Below are 18,246 nucleotides of genomic sequence, written 5' to 3' on the forward strand. Positions count from 1 at the left end.
AATGGTGCAAGAGAAGAACAAAGCAGCTGTGGAGATTCTGACGAGACAATCGAGACAACCGCTTCTGTGTGGTTCTGTTACTCATAGCAAATCACTAAGGCCCGCCCCTTCAAGAGGTGAGGAGTCATCGTATTTCATGAAATGTAGTGTGAGAAGGATCCGTGGGTGTATTTTTAAACCACTACCGGTGCCTCCTGGCCACCAAGAGAGGTCCCACCCGGGGAACCGATGTGCCTCATAGCCTTGGGTCTGCTCTTGTTGGCCGACTTGTGAGAGTGTGTGGTCTCTCAGCACTCTTGGGAGAGGCGCTTCCCAATGGAAAGTGGTCAGCTCCACCCCACTGTGTCGGGCTGTCCTCCCGCTTCAGAAACTACAGAGCAGCTGCAGTCTCAGAGGGCAGTATAACGCGGTACTCAAGACAGGGCCAGGAGTCCTGACGTCATGAATCCGGATCTTAACCATTTAGTCGTGTGTCTGGGAAATCCACTAACGCCTCGGCTTTATCTGGAACATGTGGAGGAAATAACAGTGCCTATTTCAGAGCGCTGTGTAAGAGTTAAATGAGATGCTAGAGGAGAGTCATGCAGTGTCCGCCCCAGGAGACGGGTACTTAGTGCAGGGCCTGGCTCCTGCTCTCGGGGCCTTGCTCCATCTGACGTACACAGTCTGTGTTCCTACATGAGTGCCATGTCCCACAGTTTTTAAATGCTTGGGAGCATACGCAGGTGCACATACACGTGCATACACTCACACATCCTGGTGCCTACATACACACATGAGCGCACATGTGAGTGCAGGTACCTGCAGTATCGGGAAGAGGGTGTCGAGATGTCGAATACCCTGGAACTGGAGCTACCAGCGCGGATTGTGTGAACCATCCTGAGTGGGAATCACACTTAGGTCCTCTGCACAAGTAGTATATGCTCTTAACCACCAAGCAGCCATCTCTCCAGCCCCTCACTTCTCCCTTTCTATTTGGATTTGAAGAGATCTGATTGACCTCTGCCAATAATCTACGGGGGGTAGGTTCTAACGCCAAGCCCAGGCTAAACTCTCCCCTCGCCCACCATTCTACTCGAAGACTCAGGCAGGCCCTATTTCTCCATCCCTGATAGAACAGTTTTTCCTGATTGTATCACACTGGCAGGGGGCTGGTTCCCTCCAGATGCCAGCACTTTGGTGGTGGGGGGGGGGAATAAGGATGGGGAGGAGTTAGGAGGACGTGCTTTTACCAGGGAGTGGTAAGTCTATGTTGAGCTAGAGAGAAAACTGACAGGTTGTTTTGATCTGAACCTTAAAACAATTAATAGTTCAGAGCGAAGTACCCGAGAGCCTGCAAGGAAATGGAAAATGTATTTGTTCTACGGTATGAAAAAAAAATTGATGTCGGAAAGATGCCCTGACAAAGGTTCTGATAGGCTTCTATTACATATTTATGCCTTTAAAGCAATCAAAGCAATCCTTTCTATTTCATTCTCTGTTTTCTCCGCAGGTACTTAGTTTTCCTGCAGATCAAAAGGGATCTCTACCATGGCCGTCTCCTCTGTAAGACATCGGATGCCGCCTTGTTAGCAGCCTATATCCTTCAAGGTAATGACTTTGGACAGGATAAATTTGCTTTTCACGCCAAGTCCTGATTACATTATCCCATTCACCACAGATGACGACTTCTTAGATTAAAACAGCTTCTAACTTGAAGCAAGTTAAAGGATTTGGCCTGGGTTGTCTAGAGCCAAAAAGTCAGAGCCCTCCTGCACCCACGGTCTCACAGCCAGCCCCCTTGAGTCATTTCGGCCTCCAGAGACTTGTCCTGTTCCTTGCACACTAGTGTTTCTGTGCGGCTGAAGAACACTCAGAATCGCTCGCTCTGGCCCTCTCGTGAAAATCGCCAAGGTATGAGGCATGGTAGGACTCTGGCATCTGTTGTGTAGACCTCTCCGCCGAGAGGGCTCAGTGTCACAAGGATTCTCAAGTGAGAAGCCATTTCCTTCGGAAGAGTCGAGCCTCTTGCTGCCGATTCCTAGAGTGGCCGTGGGAACCTGTCGTGAAATGTGGGACCTGTCATACCCTTCTCTCATAAGATGTTGAGGACATTCAAGTGCCACTCCTCGGAATTTTCTTAGTCCTCCACCCTGAAATTGTCATTAACAACGGGATCATTTGGGCCTAAAACCATGAAGTTTCCATTAAAAACGTGAACCCTTGATTGTGAATCAGGGAACTCTCAGAAGCAACTTAAGGAGAGTCTGCTGAGAGCTTGCCGGCAGAAGTATCGCAGGTGCTAAGAGGGCAGAGTGAGCCCATTGCAGGGGAGGGGCCTCCGGCTCTGAGAGTACCATTCCATTACCAGCCAATGGGAAGCGCAGCCATTGCGTGTATGGCCTGAGGTACCCAAAGAATCCTCCTTTCTTTTTGAAAGAGGAAGATGCCCTGTACTGTTAAACTCTAGTCTTTTCATCAGGCCAACCCTGATAATTATATCAAATTATTTTTTTTCAAAATGTATTTGGTAACCAATATCAATATTTTCCCCTTGAAGCTTTTCAGATAAAATCAAAGTAAATGATCTCAAGGTTCAAGGTCACTCATCCTTAAAGGAATGAGATTTCTTGATAAACAACAGAAATTGCCACAGAATTCGAAGTTTGGTTAGGTTTTTGTTTATTTGTTTGTTTTGTTTTGGACATATGGTTTTATTATGCTGTCCAGGCTGGTCTTGAATTCTTGGGCTCAGGTGAGCCTTCTGCCTTAGACTCTCCAGGACTTGAGGCTCCAGACATCTACCACTCCCGCCCTCAGCCCCGAGTAACGTGGAAGGAGCCACAATTGGCAGTGGAATGCACAAACCCAGAGTGCTGTGTTCAGCTGTGACCCGGGCCTTGTTTTCCTCCCAATATTCATGCTGCCTCAGCTGAAGAGCTTCTGGCTCTCCAAGAGAAGGAAGGGGGACAGCCAGCAAGCTGCTGGGAGCTCCTCTTCTTTTCTGAGTTTCCCTTCGGGTGGGGCACTGCATGTGGAGGAAGCTGACTTCTGACTGGGAGAGTGCTGAGGAAAGACAGTGTCCATAAGAGCTCCAGAGACCGCAGCCTTAGAGATGAGTTTTGTGGGCGTGGCACTGGGCACAGCATTGGAAAGTCAGCCTTAGAATCTGGTGCACCTGCACTCCGTCCCTGGGTCATAGCCATGTTCCAGGTGGCAGGCCTACCTGGTGAGCCCACCGTGGACACTGAATGTATTCATCTGATTCCTCATGTGAGGGCTGAGTCCTGGACTGGGATCAAGACTCAGTCAGCAACTTCTCTTGTCCTACTAAAATCTTCAGGATGGGATTTAGGTATCCAACCTGGGGCATAGGAGGGCCTGTCTTTCTGACCAAGCTCACTGTTTGCTGATACCATGCCCGAGCATGGCTCCCAAGCCTTCCCGGGTGGCTGAACCACTGAGGATCATAGAACAGGCTTCTGCTCTTTGACTGCAAATTTACTAGTGACCTCAGAGCCCAGGGCCAGCTCTACTGTCTCTGCTTTGACTTGAATATCAACCCATTGTGTACAGCAGGGGGAACCAAGACCCACATCTGCTCCCTGCGGGCCTGCCTGCCCTCTTGCCAACCAAAGGCCAAGCTAGGTGTCTGCCTGTGTTTGGCCTCTGAGCTGTGTGTTAATCTCTCTCTCTTTTTTTTTCCTTTTTCCTGCCTTTGAAAAGCGGAGATTGGGGATTACGACCCAGGAAAGCACCCTGAGGGCTACAGCTCCAAGTTCCAGTTTTTCCCGAAGCATTCAGAGAAGCTGGAAAAGAAAATTGCTGAGATTCACAAGACTGAACTCAGGTGCGCTACACTCCCTTGGGACCCTGGCCACTGAGCACACAGCTCCTGACGGCATCCTCTGCTCTCAGAGACCTCTTCTCACACACAAGTAATGCTCCCAGCACCGGTGACCCTGGGATGTCCCATTTCCCGGGACCCACCGACAGCACAGCCTCCTCCCAGTGAGCAAGATATGGCCATAGCATTCTGAATGAGCCCTATCCCGCCTGATCTCAGAGGCTGGGCAGCTGTGCTGGGTGGAAGATAAACTGCACGGGGCCAAGCTGACTTCCATGCAGTGCTATGGTTTAGAGTCAGTAGCGTCAACGGGCTTTGAGGCACCTGCACCAGGGATGCAATAGCCAATACCCACAGAGCCCTGCAATCTCAGCTGGGTTTAGCCGACCCAGACTATGCAGAACCATAAACAGCACAGATGCAGCCTTCCACCCACGCCCAATGGGCTTTTCTGCAGAGAGTGGTTTAAAAAGCAGTGGTAGAGTGGGCTCTGCTTCTCGCATCAACTCGAGAACACAGGTTTCCCAGCCAGATCAAAGGTATAGGTGCTATAAACTAACAAGAAGCTGGGTCACCGTTTTAATAGATTACAATTCCTCTCAACTTTTAGGACTTTGGATTGATTAAGACAATTAAGCAATAATTCAAAAAATGTATTAACCAACAGAAAAGAGATTAAATTTAAACTACATTTAAAATGAAATACTTGTTTATTTTTAATTTTGTTTATTTTGAATAAACTAGTTAGACAAAACCCTGGGTTTCCTTGTGGGTTTTGTCCATTTTTAAGGCACTTTAAAAAGAAGCAAGACAGGCTGGAGAGATGGCTCAGAGGTTAAGGGCATTGCCTGCTCTTCCAAAGGTCCTGAGTTCAATTCCCGGCAACCACATGGTGGCTCACAAACATCTGTAATGAGGTCTGGTGCCCTCTTCTGGCCTGCGGGCATACACACAGACAGAATATTGTATACATAATAAATAAATAAAATATTTTAAAAAAAGAAGCAAGACAAGGAAAGCTACAAAAGGTAGTCACAATGTGAATCATTCGTGGAAGAGTATTATGGGGATAATAAACCAAACAAACTCTCTGTGTCTGTAAGAGAATTGGAAATTGGGCAGTGGATAAGAATGAGAATATATTTGTTACAAATATTTAATCTTGTGATAAGGTTCATGCATTTCCTGCTCTGAGGAAGGACTGGAGCAGGAGTGAGGTGCTTCTAAGAACTCTGAACTTAAACCAGAGCCTACCACACCATGATCTTGCCCCCAAAACCCTCATCCTTACTAAAAGCTCATGAATAAACATAACCCAAAGCTTCCCCAGCATTTGCAGACAGATTGTCAGAGTCTGGTGTGATCAGACAGACTCATCAGGGTTGCAATCTTGGGTTTTTCCAGTCTCAGTGCTGAGCCCAGTGGTCGGTCCTGTCACTGTTAGGGAAATGGTGACCCCTTGTGGTTAAACATCGGGATGACAGACCTGCTTGTGAGTTCCCATTCAGAGAGCACGGATTTATGCTGGCTATCCAGAGGGTAAGATATCAAAGTAGTGGGGACATTTCTGCAGAAAGTTAGTTCAAGGCAAGGGATCCCTCAAGAAATTATGGCTTCTGTTAGGACCCTGGAGATCTGAGCAAACTCCCGAGGTTAATGGATGTCAAGGGGCGGATTCCTTCAGTCATGGAATGAAGACACTCCTTGCATCTGGGGTTTGTTGGTAGATGTAGGGGTCTGCCTTCACCCCGAGACCTGCAGACATGGGTTTCCATGCTTTCATAGTGTGAAAATGCCCGAGTTTTCTTCCTTTCTGCGACTTTGACAGCTCCTGTGGGCCCAGGCTGTGGGCTTGTTTCTTGATCTACTTTCCAGAAGTAGCACAAAGGCTGACAGGTCAGAGCATGAGAGATAGTGGCCTCTTCGGGGGACACCGGAGAGAGCCTGGCCTGCTTCTCGCTTGGGTGGGCTTGCTTCCTCCTCTGCTATATGACTTTGGGCAGACGATAAATTTAGTAATGAGCAACTTTGGCTCCTGCCCGCGAGCCGTCAGAGCTGACGGCTTCACAAGCTGCCCTCCTGACCTCGCACTTGGTCTGCCTTTCCAGGGCTCTGCAGGCAGAAGAGCCCAGAGCCAGTGCCACCGCTGGCCCCAAGGTGGTTTCGTGTACACATTCCAGAAGGCAGGCGGGAAGAGAGCCGTGCTAAGGCCTCTTCGGATGGCCGGAGCCGGCTTGTTTCCTTCCGTATTATCACATGGAGAGCTGTGTGGTGTGGAAACCTGGCGGCACCTCCTGCCACAGTCGTTCTCAACCTGGGGATCACGACCCCTCTGGGGGCCAAACAACTTTCACGTAGGTCGCTTAATAGAGATTTGCATTATAATTCATAACAGTAGCAAAATTAGTTATGAAGTAGACATGAAAATAATTTTATGGTTGCTGGATACCACAGCATGAGGAACTGGATTAGAGGGTTGCAGGGATAGGAAGGTTGAGAATCGCTGTCCTAAAACGGGAGGTGGTGGCACACGCCTTTAATCCCAGCACTCGGGAGGCAGAGGCAGGCGGATCTCTGTGAGTTCGAGACCAGCCTGGTCTATAAGAGCTAGCTCCAGGACAGGCTCTAAAGCTGCAGAGAAACCCCGTCTCGAAAAACAAAAACAAAACAACAACAACAAAAAAAGAATCGCTGTCCTGCTTCTCCTAGCCCTCTCTTCCTGTGCTCTCTTTCAACCAAGAGAAAGGGAGTGGTACCAGCAGGATTGTATGTCAATCCATGTCGGCTCACAGACAAGAAAGCTGTGGCCAGTAACCAGCCTACAGATGTATTTTCCCTGTCTCCGCAGTACTGCGTGTTGTAAATTACCATAAAAACATTATCTCTGACTTATTTAAAACCACAGCCTCAGCTGGGTATAGTGTGTACACCTTTAATCCCAACACTTGGGAGGCAGAGGCAGGCGGATCTCTGTGACTTCAAGGCCAGCCAGGGACATTATAAGACCCTGTCTCAAAAAAATTTTATAATATCTGGCTGTGAGATGGTCCAGTACTTGCTGCCAAGCCTGAGTTCCATCCCCAAAACACACACGGTGGAGGGAGTGAACCAGTTCTGGCACATCGTCCTCTGAGCTCACACACACAATTGAGACGACAAACCGAACTCATAGCCGCTAGCACTACTTGACCTGCGTTTGCTTTTGGGGTTTTGGTGATGATGGTTGCTTGCTTATTTGTTTGGATTTAGTTTTGGCTTTTGGCTTTTTGAGCAGGAGCACATATAGTCTAGGCTAGCCTTAAATTTTTCTATGCACTTAAGGTTGGCCTTAAACTCCTGACCCTGCTTCCTCTACCTCTAAGTGCTGAGGTTACAGATACCACACACCACCATGTCTGGCTTTGCATGGTTTTCGGGAAGACCGCTTCCTGCTCTTCACGCTGAGTCTGCTTGACTCACTATGTAGCCTGTTTCACTTTTGAGTTTTGTTTTGTTTTTTTAAGTTTTTATTTTGGCATATGGATGTCTGCCTGCATGTATGTCTATGCACTGTGTGTGTGTGTGCAGGGCACTCTTGAGGCCAGAGGAGAGCATTAGATCCCCAGGGACTGGAGTTATTGAAGGTTGTAAGCTGCCATGTGAGTACTGGGGATCAAACCCAGATCCTCTGGAATAGCAACCAGTGCTCTCACCCACTGAGTCATCCTTTCAGCCCCACTCTGAGTTTTAACCTTAGACTTGAATCTCTAAAGTTGGTTCTACAAGCAAGCAAGAGAGCACTATGGAAAAGTGGAAGTGTGTGGCCCCTGATCACATCTTTTTTTTTTTTAATGCCTCCTCCCCGTGAGAGTAATGAAGCCATCCCCCATCCAGGCTGAGGCTCGAAGAGATGGCAAAGCCTCCCTCAAGGTCCAAGTGAAAATGTTGACAGTGTGCACAGAAAATGTCCACCATAGCCTTCTTCCCCTAGACATTGACAGCCTGAAGATGGTTCTCCTACAGAGACTGCTCCTAGCAAGATAGGCTAAACCTGATTCCTCCATTCAGCTGTATGTGGCCGTTCAACTGCATATAATAAATGATGTAGGATTTCCCTCTTTATGCTGTGATTTCCATTAATGAATAAAGAAACTTCTTTGGACCTAGCAGGGCAGAACTTAGCTAGGCGGGGTGGGAGGGAGGCGGGAGGGGGTGGGAACTAAACTGAATGCTGGGTGGAAGAAGGCGGAGTCAGAGAGAAGCCATGTAGCCCCGCTCGAGATAGACGCCGGAACTTTTCCCAGAAAGCCACAGCCTCGTGGCAATACACAGATTAATAGAAATGGCTTAAATTAAGATGTAAGAGTTAGCCAGTAAGAAGCTAGAGCAAATGGACCAAGCAGTGATTTAATTAATACAGTTTCTGCGTGATTATTTCGGAGCTAAGTGGCCAGGAACCAACAAGCAGCCTTCTTACTACAAATAAACACACTGAGCTTCTAGGGTGTTGCGGCTGCTCCACCAGAAAGCAGGGCCCTGCCCAGCCAGCCACTTCCAAACAAGGAGCTCACACCCTAGGAACCTGTGGGACGAGAGCCCTGAGACCATCTCCTTCTCATTCCAGTGGTCAAACACCAGCAACATCAGAGCTGAATTTCTTGAGAAAGGCACAGACATTAGAGACCTACGGAGTGGACCCTCACCCTTGTAAGGTAAGACTCCCCCAAGAGGGACTTCTCCAGCTGTGCCTCCCCTAGCAAGGCGTGGGGTGCTTGTATCCACTGCCCTTTGGTGTACGGGACTGCCTCTGCCATGCCATGTCGAGACACCCCCCCCCCCATCCGTCACTGCCACATCACTGTTAGAGGATCCCAGGCAAAAGCAATCTAAATAACAAAGCCAAACCCAGTGCCCTGCTTTGGCAGCTGTGGGTAATTTGGTGGAAATGAATCAAGAAGGCATGTGGAGAGCTTCCCACAGGGAACAATCTGCAATCACTCAGCAACTGTCCACCCTTTACTGACCCATAATCTAGTTTCTTTCCAAGAGTGGGTTCTGTTGACTAGAGTGGCACGGGTCACCACTTGAGACTGCAATGGAATCGCATCTGATTCCATTATGCACCTGGGAGGGTGAAGCGGACCGCACCAGGGATGCTGTGCCTGGAAACCCCTGTAATTGCCACACACTCCTGGCGTTTCAGAGATGAGTTTGGTGAGCTCACCCCACAAGCAGCGAGACCCACAGCATGTCCTGGCTCTGGCCACTTCCTCCCACTACAGCTCACGCCCCTGTTGCTTTGCCATGCTGGTCAGCCACTGCCTCTGTTCCGCCTCATTTACGTCCCGTTTCTGTTACTGGAGAGGCTGCAGTACCCACAGCTCTAAAACAGAGCAGAACAAGATCCACCATGCGGGCACGTTGCCTCTGTGCTGGAGGCTGGAAGTGTGACCCCATGGTGCTGATGGGGCTGATGGGGCTGGTTCCTTCTGAGATCCCTAAGAGAAGGATCTGTTCCAACCCGTCTCAACTTGATGATGGTCATCCTCCTTTACCTTGGATCTGCCCATTATCTCCCCTCTGCTGTTGTAATAAAAAAAAAAAAGGCACGAGAGAGAAAGACGCTATTTGACAGAGTTCATGTGGAGGAGGGAGCCCAGCCTCTGGGCATGAGAGCAGCGAGACAGAGAGAAAAAGGGGAAGAGACAGAGATACAAGCAGAGAAGCAAAGAGAGAGAGAGAGAGAGAGAGAGAGAGAGAGAGAGAGAGAGAGAGAGAGAGAGAGAGAGAGAGAGAGAGAGATAGGAGGTAGGCAGAGCCCTTTTAAAGGGGAACATAGCAAATGTGCACAGGAGGAGGTGCTCTTAGTGACTACAGCTGAGGACACATCCTGCCAGGACCCCAAGGGCAGGCCAGTGCAGATGCCTGAATCCTAAGTGTCCCTGTATAAGGACACCAGTTAAACTGGAGTTGTGCTCAATCTCAAAGCCTCGGCTTAATTTTAATTTCTATAAAGACCTTATCTCCAAAGACGGTCACATTCCCAGTGCTTGGAGCTAGGACTTCAACATCTGGATTTGTAGGAACTGATGCAATCCAGTGTATAACAAACAATGGAAACGAAGGGCGCAGGGGTGAGGCTCTGGTGAGGTGATTTTATTTTGCCTATGAAGTAATAAAAACCTGGAGCACATTCTGGAATACAAGCCTCCTCCCCCACCTAAATCCCTGTCCCCTGTGCAGCTTACCTAGCAGACAGGGCCAGGAGTCAGGGGGCACCACCACACACTTCTACAGACTTTATAGGTGATAGAAGAATTAGCACGGCTTCCTAAATGTGTCTTGTGCGAACAAAAGTAGTTGAGGTTGGCCGGGCGGTGGTGGCGCACGCCTTTAATCCCAGCACTCGGGAGGCAGAGGCAGGCGGATCTCTGTGAGTTCGAGGCCAGCCTGGTCTACAAGAGCTAGTTCCAGGACAGGCTCCAAAGCCACAGAGAAACTCTGTCTCGAAAAACCAAAAAAAAAAAAAAAAAAAAAAAGTAGTTGAGGTTGGTTGTGATGACACACACTGGTAGGACATGCTGAAGATACAGAGACAGAGGCCAGCCTGGGCTACACGTTTAGCCAAACCTGTGGCTCACACCTTTAATCCCAGTACTCAGGTGGAAGAAGCAGGTGGATCTCGGTGAGTCTGAAGCCAGTGTGGTTTCCCTAGTGAGTTCCAGACCTGTCAAGACTACACAGTGACATCATCTCTGGAAAAAAGGTCATTTAGCCATTCTGTCAATGGATTAGGCACTCTAGCCAGCAGCAGGGGGCCTCATAGGAGGGAAGTGTTTGGGGGCATCTGGCTCTAAGCTCCAATCTTTGTCAGCTGTTGGGGCCTTGCTGGGTTCTGACCCCCACGCTTCCCATCCATGAGTAAGAAAGCAATGGGTGTGCAGGAACTTGTCCTTGAGCAGGTAGGTCATCCTAAGACCTCACAGACAAACACAGCTGTTGCAGAACTGCAGTCTTCCCTATGCACAAAGAAAGGCTCTGACGTTCACACACATGAGGTGAGAGGGACATGCACATACAAACACACACACACACACACACACAGGAGAGAGAGAGAGAGAGAGAGAGAGAGAGAGAGAGACCTAAAGACCAGTGTGGTCATTAGAAGGTGCCAGATCACCTCAGTGCTAGAGTCCAGTCCCCTTGAGGCCTCACGTGAGACGGGTTAAGGTAGGATTCACAGCACTCAGAGGTAGGCAGGCAGTGCCCCTGAGCATGACAGCTGACGTAAGGTGGGTAGGAGTTTTGTTTTTGCCCACAGAAGCCGTGGTCTGGCAGCCATGGACAGTGACAGCCAGACTGGTGTCCAGACTAAATTCATGTGCACTTCAGGACCATGAACTCCTGACTCAGCCTTGGCTTGGACTAGTTTGTCCATCATGGGCACCCAGAGTCTGAAGAGGCTGCAAGAAGGAGCCAGCCTCTGTTCTCTGCGTGTGGCGTCATACATAACTTCTCAACTCCTAGACCTGAGGGAGGAGAGAATAAGCATAGCCCACTTCTCATTTAGAGCTAGTGGGTTCTTTCATGGTAGCTTCCACCGGCTCTTCAGTGCTAATCTCCCTGTTTTAAAGATAAGAAAGCTGATACAGGAGCTGGAGAGATGCTCAGTGGTTAAGGGCACTGACTGCTCTTAACAGAGGACCTAGGTTCAGTTCCCAGCACCCACATGGCAGCTAACAACTGTCTGTAATACCAAGATCTGAAACCCTCACACATACATGTGTGCAGGCTAAACACCAATGCAAATAAAATAAAAATAAATAAGTTATTTTTAAAAAAGAAGAAGAAAAGAAAGCTTATGCAGCCAGGCAGTGGTGGCGCATGCCTTTAATCCCAGCACTTGGGAGGCAGAGGTAAGCAGATCCCTGTGAGTTCGAGGCCAGCCTGGTCTACAGCGTGAGTTCTAGGACAGCCAGAGCTATTACACAGAGAAATCCTGACTCAAAAAAGAAAGAAAGAGAGAGAGAGAGAGAGAGAGATGAGAGGGAGGGAGAGACGAGAGAGAGAGAGAGAGAGAGAGAGAGAGAGAGAGAGAGAAAGGAAAAAAAGGAAGTTGGTGTACTAGAAAGCCAAAGTCCACAGGCCCTGAGAGGCAGAGCAAAAATTTGAACTCAGTTTATTTCCAACATTGTGTAGCCATTTAGGAGTGATGCCTGAGAGACTTACCCTGGAGAAAGGGGAAGGGCAGCTACCTAACTGGAATTTTTTCCCACATTCCCAAACCTGGGCCTCCTGCTCATCCGGGTCAAGTCAGGGCCCCACTGTGAACTCCACGCATGACCTTTGGATCCTTTTATTAGGCCTGGCCATGTTTCCTCAGTCCTCCGAGGCAGAGAGCAACTCAGAAGTCTTCACTCTTACCATTAAGTAGCCTTGCTTGAGTGATGTGCTACCAAGCACTCCCCTTAATGTTGCTACAAGGAGAGCTGGAAGAAGCTGGCACATTCAGTGTAATAAATACTGATGATTTCTATTAACAGGGAGGCAATTACTGGGCCCAGGGAATCTGGGGCATGCAGCCCCAGGGAAGACAGAAGAGGAATTGTTTTGATAATTAAATGAGAGCAGGATGCACTGGCTGGGCTCTGTTCTCCTGGACTGATTAAGAAGCTAGCATTGGTCCTGTGCATGCTGACGGTTTCCGTCTGCCGAGTGTCCTTGTTTGGTCCTAGGACCAGAAGAAGGGACTCCTACAGACCCTGGCTGGGGAGCCAGAACACCCAAGTCTCAAACTTGCACAGGGCCATCCTCAACTGTGCCATGACCCACATCCCCCAGGTCCCGGCAGGAGCCCCAGAAGCCCAAGACTACAGCTGCTGGAAAAGAGAGTAGGGCCTGTTACCATATCTGTTCCCTGATTTCTTTCCAAACTCTGGTGTTCCCATCTTGTTCCATTCAGTCTAGCCTTGAGAGGCTGGTTGTTTGCCCTCGGACTTTCAAAGCCAGTACTGTGGGTTCTGATGGGGCTGCCCTGCTAAGGCTTTGGGTGGTAGGGGGTGGGGAGTAGCTCCATCATGGATGTCCAACCTTTTTATTCTGAGACCTGGTGGTGCCACTTCTTGAGAGCCCGTATGTGTCAGGCACTCATCAGCTAGACTATCTGCTAATCTTCACTGTGCCACTGCCAGGAGTCTATCTTCACCCTCACATTACCACGGAAACACCAAACTTCTGAGTGCAGATTTTAAAACGGTAAGAGGGGTTAGGGGGTGCCAACGAGGTTCTTACTAATGTGTCAGAAGTTCCGGGTGAGGACAGCACTGAGACTGGGAGCCAGTGTTGCCTGGTCTCAGGGATATGCTTCTGCAATCCCTGCCTGCAGTCTTCATTCTACAGAGATGAACTTTATGCAAGACTAAGCCTGACACCACCATTTCCCATACAGACAAGACACAGACCTAAATGATTTCTGAAATCATCATATGTAAACCCAGGCATGGATGATGATACCTATAATCCCAGCCACTCTGGGGTCTGATGCAGGAAGACGGAAAGTTTAGGGGTGGTTTGTGCCACAGAACAAGTCAGCTTCTCTAAAATAAAAGAAAAAAAGAAAAAATAGAGGCAAGCCTATAATCCCGACACTTAGCAGCAGAGGCGGGAGAGCAGAAGGTCAAGGCCACCCTCAGCTACTCGTGGAGTCAAGACAAGCCTAGACCACGTGAGCCCCTGTCTGGAGAAGAGGAAATGAACAGAAGTTGGTGTCCTCTCCAAGCACGCTGTTGGTTGTGCCGTAGCACCAAGACAGTCGGGCTGTCTCTGAAACACGTTGGAGTGTCCTTCTAGGTCTGTGTCACTGTCCTGCTTACACCAGCGAAGCAGCTGGGGTGTGGAGAAGTCAGTCACGGAGCAAAGGAGAACAGAGCCAGGGTCCTAATACAAAGCTGAATTTTTTTTCCACGAGGACGAAAACTTGATACTTTCTTACCTCACCACGCAGGAGAGAACTGTCAGGAGATACAGAGTGGCCGAAGGAACTGTGAAGCTGTCAAGCTCCATTTCCTTCCCCTCCTAGATCCAGGAAAAGCTCGGTCCTGTGGGTCCTGATCCCTGCGGATGGGAAGGGGACAGGCAGATTCCTGCTTGCTGAGGCAGAAGCCTGTGGGGGAAATAACCAGACCCTTCTCTCCTTGTCTCCATTCCTTTCTCTGCCATGCTAAGTGTTACTTGGCATACAAACCCTGAGGACGGGCTGTGTTAGTCACTGCTCTGTGGCTATGAAGAGACACCATGGCCAAGGCTACTCTTACAACAGAAAGCGTTTAATTGGGGCTTGCCTGCTGTTTCAGAGGCTTAGTCCGTTGTCATCAGGGTGAGGAGTACAGCGGCACACAGGCAGACGTGGTGCTGGAGAAGCCGCTGAGAGTTCTTCATCCAGGTCTGCAGGCAGCAGGAAGAGACAGACTCTGGGCTTGGAATGGGCATTTTGAAACCCCAAAGCCCACCCACAGTGATACACTTCCTTCAGCAAAGTCACACCTCCTAATCCTTGCAGGTAGTGCTACTCCTTGATGACCAAGCATTCAAATCGATGAGCCTATGAGGGCCATTCTTATTCAAACCACCACGCAGGCCAATACCAAGAATGACATTTAAGACTGAAGAGACAAGGATTGCTCCAGAGACCGAAAGCGCCAGGGCTTTCTGCTTGTACTTCCACACCAGTCTCCATGTGATTTCTCACTGTCTGAAGCTCGTGTGACAGAAACAAGTAGCCAACACTGTGGCTGCCGTCGGTGCTGTGGGTTCTGAGGACCATGGTCTTTCTATGACTCTCACCTACCTCTGTAGGTCCGGAAGTCTTGGAGAATTGCTCTCTCTATTCTGGAAGCAAATTTTCAAGTTTCCATTATTAATTGCCCCCCTCCCTCTCCCTCCCTCTCTCTCCTCTAGACAGGGTTTCTCTGAGTAGTCCTTTCTGTCCTGGAACTTGCTTTATAGACCAGGCTGGCCTTGCACTCACAGAGATCCCCCTGCCTCTGCCTCCCGAGTGCTGGGATTAAAGGCGTGTGCTGCCACACTTGGCAATTAATTGTTTCTCATCAGGATTTATTCCAAGTTCACCACTGGAGCTGCTGGGTTTTTGACAACTTGACATAAACCTAGCCACACCTGAAAAGAGGGGACCGTAACGGAGAAAATGCCTCTGTAAGGTTGGCCTATAGACAAATCTGTATTGTCTTGATTAGTGATGGATGGTGGGGGGTAATGCCACTGGAAGTGAGGGCAATCCCAGGCTGTATAAGAAAGAAAGCTGAGTAAAGTCATGGGGAGCAAAAATGTAAGCAGCGCTCATCCGTGGTTTCTGCTTCAGTTCCTGCCTGCAGGTTCCTGCCTTGAGTTCCTGTAATAAATTTTCTCAGAGATGGGGTTGTAAGCTGAAATACACCATTTCCTCCTCAGGTTGCTTGTGGTCATAGTGTTTATCACAGTGATAGAAACCCTAACTAAGACACTCACTGTTCCAAATCAGCCAGCCCGTCAGGAGAGGCCATTCCCCACAGCTCTAACCCTGCCCTCTCTGGGAGGCCACCTGAGGGTGTCTGGATCATGCAACTGGCAAGCACCAGCCACACCCGGCCTTTGCTGTCGCCAGAGGGATGTCATTTACTGGGTTTCACTTCCAGCCCCTTCCCTTCTAATCGCTTCAGGCCCATGACCATCCAGCTCTTCCCTCTCCAAGGCTTCCTTTTTGGTCTAGCTTCCCACACCCATTTCCTAATTAAAAAACCTTAGCTCTCCGTATCGAATAAGAGAAGGTGAAATGTTAGAGTCTGCCTGAGGTTCAACAGCCTCAGCAACTATTCTCATATTGACACATCACGGGTGTACATGGCCACCCGCAACACAGAACTTCTGAGGTAACAGCCCTAGCTAGGATGTGAGAAAGTCAAGGCCTTGGCTACAGACATGCAGTGCAGCCAGACCTGGACCCAATAGGCCTGTGGCACAGGCGCCTTTCTGCCCAGTTGCTGATGTACTAGCAAGGGTGAAGGTAGCAGAGGCCCTACACCCCTATCCCCAACCCCACCCCCTGATCCCTCACTGCTTCTGTTACAAACCCCCCACCCTCTCCAGGCCTGACCCTCCCATCCCTCTAGCTGCCCTTCCTTCTAGGCCTTTTCCTATGTCTCCGAAGGCTTTAGCCATGCCTTCTGTCACCCCGTAAACATGTCCTTCCCTCACCATAGCCTGATGTCCCCTCTGACCCACAGTCTCATACCATATCTGCTAAACTGTCCTGTGGACTCTTTTATACCAGCATAAACACAATGAGGTCTCTACCCTTGCATCTCTTGTCCTTGGGTTCACCCTGCACAGGGACGGAAATCTTCCCAATGCTCACCCTCTTCCTGACATTGGCTACCTCCCTCAGGCATTCTCCCCACAAATGCCACTTGCCTTGGCCCAAGTTCATGCCAAGTTAGACAAATTAGACCTGCTTCCTTCCAGCAGGAACCATAGTTGTGTGTTATGCCTGGTACCCATGCTGTTCATCCTCCTCCAAACACTGGTGCTCAGAGGCAGGAAGAAGCCCAGCCATGTGACTGCAGAAGGAACCAGACTTGTATCTTCTTTTAAAAGCCGTTCGCTATGCCCATGGGTTGAATGGTACTGTGCTCACAGCCAAGACTGGATCTCCCCAGTCCTGAGGAAAGGGTGGTAATTCACATTAGTCCAAAAGGTTTGTTAAACAGTTGGTGCCTGAGGCCAGGCTCACTGGCCCTGCAGAGGATCTATTGTCTCCCAGGCCAGTCAGGCTAAGTATCTCTATCAGGGTGGCAAGCTCTCGAGGTGAGGGAAAACAGAACCCCCGACTCGATGGCCAAGCTTCCCAGCGATCTCCGTCATCAGTCATGCACCCGGACAGCAGAGCCTTACCTAAGGAAGCTGCGGAAGGATGCTCCTTAGTCACCCTCTTCCCTCTGGAACCAAGCCCCATGCTTTCTGCTGCATCTCCACCCCCTTGCTCAGCAAAATCCCAAGCCTGCTGCTGACACACTTAGACTGGTGGCCTGCAGTTCTCTCAGCCAGTTGCAGCTTCCCATGTCTTCATCTAAACTTCCAAGGTATTGACCCCATGGTATTTCAGATACCAAGGAAATGATAACCTGCCTCTGTTGGCATTCTTTTTGTCTTGTTTTATGGCCCTAGGGTTTTGCACACACTGGGCGAGTGCTCCGCCACTGTATCCCAGCCTGATTTTTAAACTAAGTTACCCAGACTGGCCTTGAACTTAACTCGGTAGGGTAGGCAGACCTTGAAGATAGGATCTTCCAACCTCAGCCTTGGGAGTAGCTAGGATTACAGGCCTGATTAGTAATAGTTCACACACACACACACACAAACTCACACACTGTGCCTATCATAAAAGTCACCCTTTTAAGTGTGCAATCCAGTGGTTTTTAGTATATTCACAGTCACCACCACCACCTAATTTTAGAATATTTTTATGACCCTCTTCCCCCACCCAAAGGAAACATCATATCCACTACCGGTCACTGCCTCACTTCCCTCTCCCTCCAGCCCTTGGCAACCAATACACTGTCTGTGTCTGCGGCTCTACCTGTTGTAAACATTATGTATAAATAGAACCACTCAACGTGATTTCTTTTTGCAACTGGCTTCTTTCACTTAACATGGTGTTTGAAGGTTCATTTGTGTTGTATACGTGAGTACCTCCTTCCTCTTTGCTCCTGAATAATATTTTGATGTACCGCCATCTACCACTTGCTTTTTTGCGTATCAGTTGATGAACATTTTACTCTTCCAGCTGGATTGGATTGTTCACATTGTTTGTCTATATAAATAGTTATGCCATTACCATTCATACACCTATAGGCATGTTCCAATTCTCTTGGGCATATACCTAAAAGGGAAATTGTTGGGTTATGTGGTAACTCTATATTTAACCATTTGGAAAAACTTTCCAATTATTTCCCAAAGTGACCATACCATTTTAAAGTCCCACCAGCAATGCACAAGATCATAACATTGTCTTTGGCCTGCTGAGGCTGGTGTCATTATCACAACCACCATCTAGATACAGAGCTCTGAGGCCCATCTGGCAAGTAGCAAGGTTGGAATTCAAGTCACGACTTTGTGCTCTTAAATGCCCTGCGCATCCCACTGTGACCTAGTAAAAGTTGCCCTGCTTTTCCTATGAATAGCCTGGGTGTCTGTGGATTTTGAGACAAGGGTCTCATGCATCCTAGGCTGATCTTGAACTCACTTTGTAGCTGAAGATGACCTTGAACCTCTGATCTTCCTGCCTCTGCCTCCAAGTGCTGAGATCAAAGGATTTTGCCACAACCCTTGACTTAGAACAACGTGTTTCCACCCTTTCTCCTCTATACCTGCCCCTCTATGCCCCAGTG

The 18,246-nt window shown here is 49.1% G+C and overlaps 1 protein-coding gene across 3 annotated transcripts in view; it reads left to right on the forward strand.

Annotated features, from left to right (window-relative positions):
• The window catches only part of Frmd5 (FERM domain containing 5), a 273,211-nt gene that overhangs the window by 240,113 nt on the left and 14,852 nt on the right, over positions 1–18,246 (forward strand). For all 3 annotated transcript variants that reach the window (XM_038330585.1, XM_038330584.1, XM_038330586.1), the window contains exons 5-7: positions 1,493–1,590; positions 3,706–3,829; positions 8,430–8,517. In XM_038330585.1, the coding sequence (XP_038186513.1) occupies positions 1,493–1,590; positions 3,706–3,829; positions 8,430–8,517 (310 nt within the window). The remainder of the gene's footprint in view (positions 1–1,492; positions 1,591–3,705; positions 3,830–8,429; positions 8,518–18,246) is intronic.

Source organism: Arvicola amphibius, chromosome 5 (genome assembly GCF_903992535.2).
Source record: "Arvicola amphibius chromosome 5, mArvAmp1.2, whole genome shotgun sequence".
NCBI lineage: Eukaryota > Metazoa > Chordata > Mammalia > Rodentia > Cricetidae > Arvicola > Arvicola amphibius.